Genomic DNA, 9,276 nt, shown 5'->3' on the forward strand with positions numbered 1-9,276 from the left:
CATGTAGAGCAGCGACTGGGACGGGTAAGCCAAGTAGTGGTACTGCTGCAGCAGGTTGGGGAGAGCGCTGAGATGCTGCCCAGCTAGCACGTACACCACCACCATGTTCCACACGGCATATCCTGCTAGAAAGCCGTGACAGTACAGCGCGAACATCCTGAATCGGAGACAAAAGCACACGGTTTGAGTCACACATGGAATCAAGTCATCCAATGCAATCTGGGTCCACCTGAATCCTTCATGCACCCTTAGAGAAACATCTCTGGTGGTCCAGCGAGGCTGCATGAGCTGGAAGTCGTTGTTTTCCGTCTGGTCGCTGGGCTTCCTCCAGTCGGAGCGCTCTGCTGCCTGGAAGCGCTCTACACAATAACATACAATCAATAAATTCATTAAAATATATTCTATCTAAGGCAGGGGTCTCAAACATGCGGCCCGCGGGCCAAATGTGGCCCGCAGGACACAAGTTTGAGGCCCCCGCCTTGATATGAAAGTTTCATTTAAGTTTGATATGGATGCTGTATGGTATCATGTACCCGGAAAAAATTATTACGTTTGATTAATGTTCATGTTAAAGGTTAAATAACTGTTAATAGTTATCCTCCCTATCCGTGTGGAAGTGGTAAGTTTTTTAAGTTATTTAAGTTGAAAGGAAATAACTTGAAGGCTACCGTTTAGGTCGCTAGCTCTCTAGTTTGCGAGTTAGCATGTGTCTCAAGACCCTGCAGTTGCGCAATATGTTGTAAATAAAGAGAGTATAAATGTGACGATGTGAATATTATCAGAATAAAATCAAAATATTATGAGGATAAAATACTAACAAAATAATAATAATGTAATATAACAGTAGATAATAGAAATAATTTATTGATTATTAATTTTGAATTTAAGTAAATTAAAATTCAAAAATAAAATTTTTAAAATTAAAAAAATATTTTTCTTTTAAGGAAAGTTGAAATATTTGCATAAGTTCATCCTGATCTTTTACATACTCATCCAGAATGTCACAAAGATTAAGTTTAAGATTAAGTTTTAAGTTTAAAGGAAATAACTACCGTTAGGCTACCGTTTAGGTCGCTAGCTCTCTAGTTTGTGAGTTAGCATGTGTCTCAAGACCCTGCAGTTGCACAATATGTTGTAAATAAAAAGAGTATAAATGTGACTATAGTCGTGTTTTGTCATGTCTACAAGGCTCTAATAATGCTTTGTTCATTTTAATATGAAAAAAATCATTTGTCTACCCACCAACTATATGTGGTTTCTTAAGTTTTCATGATTTGCTGTTTTATTATTATTATTATTATTATATTTATTTATTTATTATTGATTTTCTTTATTCTTGATTTGTTTATTTATTTTTCATCTTATTTTGTGTAGAAAAATAAAAAGTAAGATATTTGAGAACAGTGGAATGTTTTATCAGAGCTTTTATTGTAGAAAATTGGAACCAAAGCAACGTTTTTTTTTATTTTTTTGTTTTTAATAAATGCGTTTTTTTGTGTTTTTTTTGGGAAAACCTGATGCGGCCCAGTCTCACCCAGACCCTAGCTCCAGTGGCCCCCAAGTAAATTGAGTTTGAGACCCCTGATCTAAGGCCTGCCATGATAACAAATTTCACTGCTCGATAATTGCGACTTATAGTCCAGAAAATACGGTATACGTTTTCCCGCAGTTAATATTAAAAAAATTGCAACTTTATTTGTTGTTTTCGAACTTTCTGCTACTAAAATTGCACAAATTAGATTATATTTTCACTTCATTCTTGTAAAATTTATATTTTTTTCTCCTATTTTTGCTGTTGTTGGTTTCATTTCCTTGTTAAATTACCGTATTTTCCGGACTATAAGTGGCACTTTTTTTCATAGGTTGGCTGTTCCTGCGACTTATACTCCAGAGCGACTTATAAATGAAAAAAGTGTTTATGTTCCATAAACACTGGACACCTTTTGTGTTCATGTTTATTTTTTGTGTAGCTGAATAAGCATTGTGTTAGCATATCTTACACCTATTCAGCCTGTTCTCTATTCTTTTATTGTTAGAACTTGCCTTCCAAGAGGACGTAATGTCTGTTTTGGTCAAGTAGTTTGGAAAATAAATTACCCGAAAAAAATGCCACTTATACTCCAGTGCGACTTATGTATGTTTTTTCTAGCTAATTTTAGCATTTTTAGCCTTGTGCGACTTATACTCCGGAGCGACTTATAGTCCAGAAAATACGGTATACGTTTTCCCACAGTTAATATTCCAAAAATTGCAACTTTATTTGTTGTTTTGTTTGTGTTTCATAATATTAGGACTTTAATATCAAACTTTCTGCTACTAAAATTGCACAAATTAGATTATATTTTCACTTCATTCTTGTATTATTGATAGTTTTTTTTCAATTTTTGCTGTTGTTGGTTTCATTTCCTTGTTAAATTACCGTATTTTCCGGACTATAAGTCACACTTTTTTTCATAGGTTGGCTGTTCCTGCGACTTATACTCCAGAGCGACTTATGTATGTTTTTTTTCTACCTAATTATGCATTTTTAGCCTTGTGCGACTTATACTCCAGAAAACGGTAATCGATTTCACGATTATCATGACAGGTCTAATTTCATAACTTACTGTTGCGCTCCACAAAGACCTTCCCGACAGGCTGGCTCTGTCCCTGTGGGGCAGAGAACAGGGAATGCTGTGGGATGGGAGATGTTACGTCTGTGACCACGTCATCTTCTTCTATATCCAATTCATCCGGAAGTGACGATTCCACAGCTTTTGGCTTCCTTAAAAGAGGGAAGAGCGCTTACAGTATGTGCTTACACTTAACATGCTGAGTACATTTAAACTGAGGAGTGAGTACAATTTTGAAGGACACAATCAAGAAGAAGTACAATCATCCATTTTGTTAAGAAGACGGAAGGTAAATACAGTCATCCCTCGTTTAGCGTGATTTTCATAAAGTGGGATTCAATATTATAAATATATAATATATATATAATAATAATAACAATAATATAATAATATATATATATAAATAATAATAAATAATATATAAATAATAATATAATAATAACAACAATAATATAATAATGAATAACATACATAAATAATAATAAATAATAATAATAATATAATAATAATAACAACAATAATATAATAATAAATAATATATATGAATAATAATAAATAATATATAAATAATAATTATATAATAATAACAACAATAATATAATAATAAATAACTTATATAAATTATAATAAATAATATATAAATAATAATTATATAATAATAATAACAATATAATAAATATTTTTTGAATAATAATAAATAACATATAAATAATAATTATATAATAATAATAACAATATATAATATATGAATAATAATAAATAACATAAATAATTATATAACAATAAATAATATATAAATAATAATATAATAATATATATAAATAATAATAAATAATAATATATAAAAATAATATACAAATAATAATTATATAATAATAATAACAAAATAATACAATAATAAATAATATATATGAATAATAATAAATAATATATAAATAATAATTATATAATAATAATAACAACAATATTATAATAATAAATAACATATATAAATTATAATAAATAATATATAAATAATAATAAATAATATATAAATAATAATAATATAATATAAATATTTTCATAGTTAGGGTACAGAAAAGTTTTTAACATTATTAGAGCCCTCAAGACTTGAAATAACACCCCTATAGTCATCTATACACTCCCATGACCCAATATAGTAAACAAAAGACGAGAATATTAGACACAAATAAGATAACAGACTGACATTTCTTGACAGCGTACTTTAAAGCCGATATACACTGATGCATTGTAAAGGCGACTTTAAATGGCTTTACACTCCTACTACACAATAGAGTAGAAAGAATAAGAGTAAAGAAGCCATGACAGATGTGAATAAAACTGTTGCTCGAGTGGTGTCACGGTCAATGTGTTCCCTCGGGAACCTTAGACTCACATTTATAATGCTTCTTCTGCCTTGTACTTGTATTTTAAGTCATTTTTATGCTTGGAAATGTTTAATTTAGGCCACAATAGTTTACTTAAATGTACATATATGCTAGATTCAGCCAAAAAACACATTTTTTAACATATTTGACCGTATTGTGATTGTGATTGTGATTGTAGCCTCATCTACACATACTAAGTGAACGTTTGGCTCTTCCTTACTTCTTCTTCTTCTTAGTCTGATCCCCCGTGTCCCCGTTCAGCAGATCAGCTTGGTCGTCTTCCAGATCTGAAAGTGAAAACAAAAACATGTCTTTAGCTCTAATGTCCTTGCTGTGTACAACTACTACTTGTTCTCAATCGGAAATCACTCCACACTCTTTATTGCTCTCTGGTTCTACCATATCTTACTTATTGTGTGGAAATATGGGCTAATAACTATAAAAGCAATCTTCACTCGCTAAATGTACTGCAAAAAAGGTCAGTAAGGATAATTCATAATGCCGCCTACAGAGAACATACTAACTCCTTCTTTCTAAAATCACAAATACTTCAACTTGCTGATATAGTTCATCTTCAAACAGCTAAAATAATGCATAAGGCTAAAAATAACCAATTAGCTAAAAATGTCATCCAATACTTCTCTACAAGAGAGGAAAAATATGATCTCAGGGAAGAACTACATTTGAAACACTTATATGCTAGGACTACGTTAGTGTTAGCATAGCATTTCAGTAAAATAAAATAATAAATAAATACTAATAAATAATAATAATAATACTATTAATAATATAATAATAATAAAAAATATAAAATGAAAAACGAAAAAATTAAAATAAAAAAATTAAATTAAAAATAAAAAATAAATAAAAATAAATAAAAAAAATAAATAAAAAATAAATAAAATAAAGTAAAAAAATACTTAAATTATATTGGGAAAGCAGGAAGTGAACAAATACTTCTCTACAAGAGAGGAGAAATATGATCTCAAGGAAGAACTCCATTTGAAACACTGATATGCTAGGACTATGTTAGCGTTAGCATAGCATTTCAGTAAAATAAAATGATAAATTAATTAATATTAATAATAATAATGCTTCTTCCTACTCCTTTTGGACATGTGGAACTGGGAACTGATTATGGGATGCATTCAATTGTAATCTGATGCATATTCAAATGAAATTAAACCATTACCATTACCATTACCATTACCTAATGTCGCGCTCTTCTTTTTCTTCTTCTTCCTTTGAGGAGCATCAGCAGGTGTTTCAAGTGAAACGTTCTCTCCGACGTCAGATGTCCGTCTGCTGCCCGGGCCTTCCATGTTCATTGCCTGATCTGAAAGAACGTGAAGACGTGAGGATGGTGCGGAGGTGTTTACACGAGGTAGTGTGGGCGACGTGAAGGACCTTGTGACCCGTCCGTGTCGCCTGCCTCCCTTCTCACCCTCCTCTTCTTTTGTTTTGGCACATCTGTTACATAATCATACTTCACTTACTAGCAAGATGAAATTGATTTGCTACCTGCTGATAGTTTGTCACTTACCAGCCATGTCTTCTCTTAAGTCCGCGTTATGAAAAAAAGAGCAGCACGTTAGTCAAGGTAATATAGGAAACTTAAAAAAATATATATTTACCTACCTTGGCACTGCAGGAAGCGCTCTCTGTCCTCGCTACAGAAATAAAGGTGAATCACAGGTCAGTTGATATAATTATTATTATTATTATTATTATTATTATTATTATTATTATTATTATTACAGCAGATTAGAAGACAAGAGAGCAGCTTCACCGGCGTCTTTCTAGCCATTCCATTCAAGAATCAAGTGAGACGTGGAGCGAGGGAGTGCATAACCTGCTCGGTAAATCCTCTGCTAAATCTGTGCTCATGAGGAAGGATTACTCAGGGAAGGGGTCAAACCCGCTGCGACGCTATGTGGATGTTGGTCCAACATGGAAGAGCAACCAATAATTTGTGCATTTGCAAAGAATGCAACCTTTTGTTCAAAATTAACAATAATGGAAGTTAATGGTGCGTGAGTACTTCTGTCGGTACACTTAATATGTATACTATGTAGGTATGCAAACTGTGTACTTAGTGACTGAAGTGTTGTAAAGTCGATTACTTGATGGCAATATTTATGTGCAAGAATGCAGCACTCGCATTTTCAAACATATAATAATTGATAAATCATACTGTTTTTGTGGCTGCACGGCGGTCGAGTGGTTAGCGCACAGACCTCACAGCTACCAGGATTCAATTCCACCCTCTGCCATCTCTGTGTGGAGTTTCCATGTTCTCCCCGTGCATGCGTGGGCTTTCTCCGGGTACTCCGGTTTCCTCCCACATTCCAAAAACATGCTAGGTTAATTAGCGACTCCAAATTGTCCATAGGTATGAATGTGAGTGTGAATGGTTGTTTGTCTATATGTGCCCTGTGATTGGCTGGCCACCAGTCCAGGGTGTACCCCGCCTCTTGCCCCAAGACAACTGGGATAGGCTCCAGCATCCCCCGCGACCCTCGTGAGGACAAGCTGTAGAAAATGAATGAATACTGTTTTTGTGATTCAATACCAACTATTATTAGTAAAAAAAAATATGCATAATGAAGCACCTTATATATATTTTTTGCCTACATTGTGCACTGTCAAGCATAAAATGCAAATACAAGGACGCCGCATTAAAATTGTGAATTCAGCATTCTACTATGGTGACTTGGTGTAGGTTCACGCCTAACTTGATTGCAGGTTTAAATGATCAATAATAACAACCTAAAAATGGGCTACTGTCGTGGCTGTAACCCATCAAAAATAACGTCACTTCCTGTCCCTACGTCCGGAAGGTATTTATTGCAACAAATCAAATCAACTTTATTTGTATAGCACTTTTCTTGCAAAGACATGCAACACAAAGTGCTTTACAGAATTAAAAACAATTACCACAATTAAAAGGAAAAACAAAGAAACAAAAGAAAGCCCCTCCCTCCCATCCTCCATACTAGACACACACACACACACACACACAATCACACACAGTAGGGAGACATGGCATGGCACTGAGGATCAAGTAAACGCCACCTTTGGGCCGTCCACACTGGGAGGAGCTGCAGGCCGTGCCATCGGGGGACCAGCACCCGGCCCCCCCCGACTCCAACAGACGGGCAGACCCCCACATTAAAAGGGAGGAACCCCCAGCCGGCCGGGTCGAAGGGACCCAAGGATGGCACCCCCTCAACAGACCCGACACAGCCCCCAGTGTGGAGGACCCCACCCCTTGAGGAAATACTGGAGTTAAAAGCTAAAGACTAAAAGCATAAAATAGAACTAAAAAGATAAAAACACAAGAAAAGTTTAAAAATATTAGTTAAAAGCCTGATTAAAAAGGTGTGTCTTTAATCTTTTTTTTTATTTTATTTTTTTTAAATATCAACAGTCTCCGCTATGGAGGACCAAAACTGCCAAAATAATAAATAAATAAATAAATAAAAGTGAAAATAAAAACAAAAATGAAAAAAAAAATCAAAAAATTAAATACACAAAAATAAATATAAATGGAAATAAAAATAAAAAAATATATACATAAATATATAAATAAAAGCAAAAATAAATACAAAAATAAAAAACAAGATTCAAAAATTAAAAATAAATACAAAAATACATCTATAAATAGAATTACATATCAATAAATAAATAAAAGCACTCTGCTCTCATATGTATTTATTTCATGCTGCAGACAATGTCAGCTTGAAATGCAGAAGGAAAAACTATTCAAATGAGGGGGCGGTCCTAAGTGTGTCTTGGGTTGAACTGTTCGCCTATTGGTTGATCGACATGTGAGTGCGAAAATCGACTAGGTATGCCTGCAAACAGCCACAGCAAGAGGAAGTCACCACACCACTCTCAATGGCGGTAAATATGGCTGCAATCTCCAGGGATCTCCGTTTGCTAGCAGATATTTCGGATCATGCTTCCCCGGATTACCTGCTTTTCCGGGTGGAAGCCTTATTGGAGCCTGATCTCTCTCCTCCCCGACGGAGCTTTTTCGCACTCACAGGTCGATCAACCAATAGGCGAACAGTTCAACCCAAGACACACTTAGGACCGCCCCCTCATTTGAATAGTTTTTCCTTCTGCATTTCAAGCTGACATTGTCTGCTGCATGAAATAAATACATATGAGAGCAGAGTGCTTTTATTTATTTATTGATATGTAATTCTATTTATATATTTATTTCTACATTTATTTTTGTATTTATTTTTAATTTTTGAATCTTGTTTTTTTTATTTTTGTATTTATTTTTGCTTTTATTTATTTATGTATATATTTTTTTATTTTTGTTTTTATTTCCATTTATATTTATTTTTTGTATTTAATTTTTTTTTTGTTTGTTTTTATTTCCACTTTTATTTATTTATTATTTTGACAGTTTTGGTCCTCCATATCCGCAGTCCTGAGGCTATCCGGCAGGCTGTTCCACAGGTGGGGGCCATGGGGGTTGATATGGTAAAAGCAGATCAGATAAATAAGAAGGTGCAATGCCGTTAAGACATTTAAAAACCAGTAAGAGAATCTTAAAATCGATCCTGAAGCGGACGGGGAGCCAATGTAGCCACTTTAAAACTAAAGTAAAACTACTTTAAAACACACATGACACGAGCCTTATTTCAATCTTGAATGCTTATTGTCTCTGATTATATGTACTATAATATGTAATACTAATGTAAAGGTGACTGTGTGGGTAAGTACGTAAGATTTTAACCCTTAAATGCAACAGACTTAGTACACAATATACTGACTAACCTGAGGTAGAGGAGGCAGCTCCCTGGGTCGCATTTTCTAAGAAGGCAAACAGAAATATTCAAGTCACTTCGGCATCAAAGCTTGTACTTATATACTTAATTATATTCTTAAACTTGTCAGCAAGCTCATATTCATGAAATGAAAACGTGACTTTGAGAAAAAAAAACAATTTCTGAATCGTGTTACCTTCAGTAGCCGCTATGCTAGCATGCACAATAAACAACTAGGAGCTAACTTGGAAAACGTTACCTGTGAGACCCCGTTGTCCATATTAAGTTCGATTTGTTTATATTACCGTGTATTTAATTCATGTTTCAATTCCCTGCGTGACAGACACGCTACATTAAAAACCGTAATTTACTTCTATTTACTGTAGAAAAAGCAGCTCAAAATACTGCGCCAACCGGATGTTTTCCATGGGGTCTGGGTGGGTGTCATCCTGTCTTCAAAATAAAAGCTCATAATAACAGCGCACGAAC

The 9,276-nt window shown here is 33.9% G+C and overlaps 1 protein-coding gene across 3 annotated transcripts in view; it reads right to left on the reverse strand.

Annotated features, from left to right (window-relative positions):
* Positions 1–9,225, reverse strand: part of LOC131104860 (transmembrane protein 237B-like) — a 17,449-nt gene extending 8,224 nt beyond the window's left edge. Inside the window, exons 1-10 of one of the 3 annotated variants that reach the window (XM_058052464.1) lie at positions 9,047–9,225; positions 8,798–8,833; positions 5,639–5,670; positions 5,544–5,557; positions 5,408–5,470; positions 5,211–5,336; positions 4,221–4,287; positions 2,607–2,764; positions 230–359; positions 1–157 (exon numbers count right to left, since the gene is read on the reverse strand). The exon at positions 1–157 is cut by the window's left edge and continues 35 nt beyond it. In XM_058052464.1, coding sequence (XP_057908447.1) covers positions 1–157; positions 230–359; positions 2,607–2,764; positions 4,221–4,287; positions 5,211–5,336; positions 5,408–5,470; positions 5,544–5,557; positions 5,639–5,670; positions 8,798–8,833; positions 9,047–9,067 — 804 coding nt within the window. In that variant the 5' untranslated portion in view covers positions 9,068–9,225. Of the gene's footprint in view, positions 360–2,606; positions 2,765–4,220; positions 4,288–5,210; positions 5,337–5,407; positions 5,471–5,543; positions 5,558–5,638; positions 5,671–5,758; positions 5,857–8,797; positions 8,834–9,046 lie in introns of those variants that run through there. The other 2 variants (XM_058052463.1, XM_058052465.1) reach the window with 2 other exon arrangements.
* Between the last annotated feature and the right edge of the window lie 51 nt (positions 9,226–9,276).

Source organism: Doryrhamphus excisus, chromosome 16, assembly GCF_030265055.1.
Source record: "Doryrhamphus excisus isolate RoL2022-K1 chromosome 16, RoL_Dexc_1.0, whole genome shotgun sequence".
NCBI lineage: Eukaryota > Metazoa > Chordata > Actinopteri > Syngnathiformes > Syngnathidae > Doryrhamphus > Doryrhamphus excisus.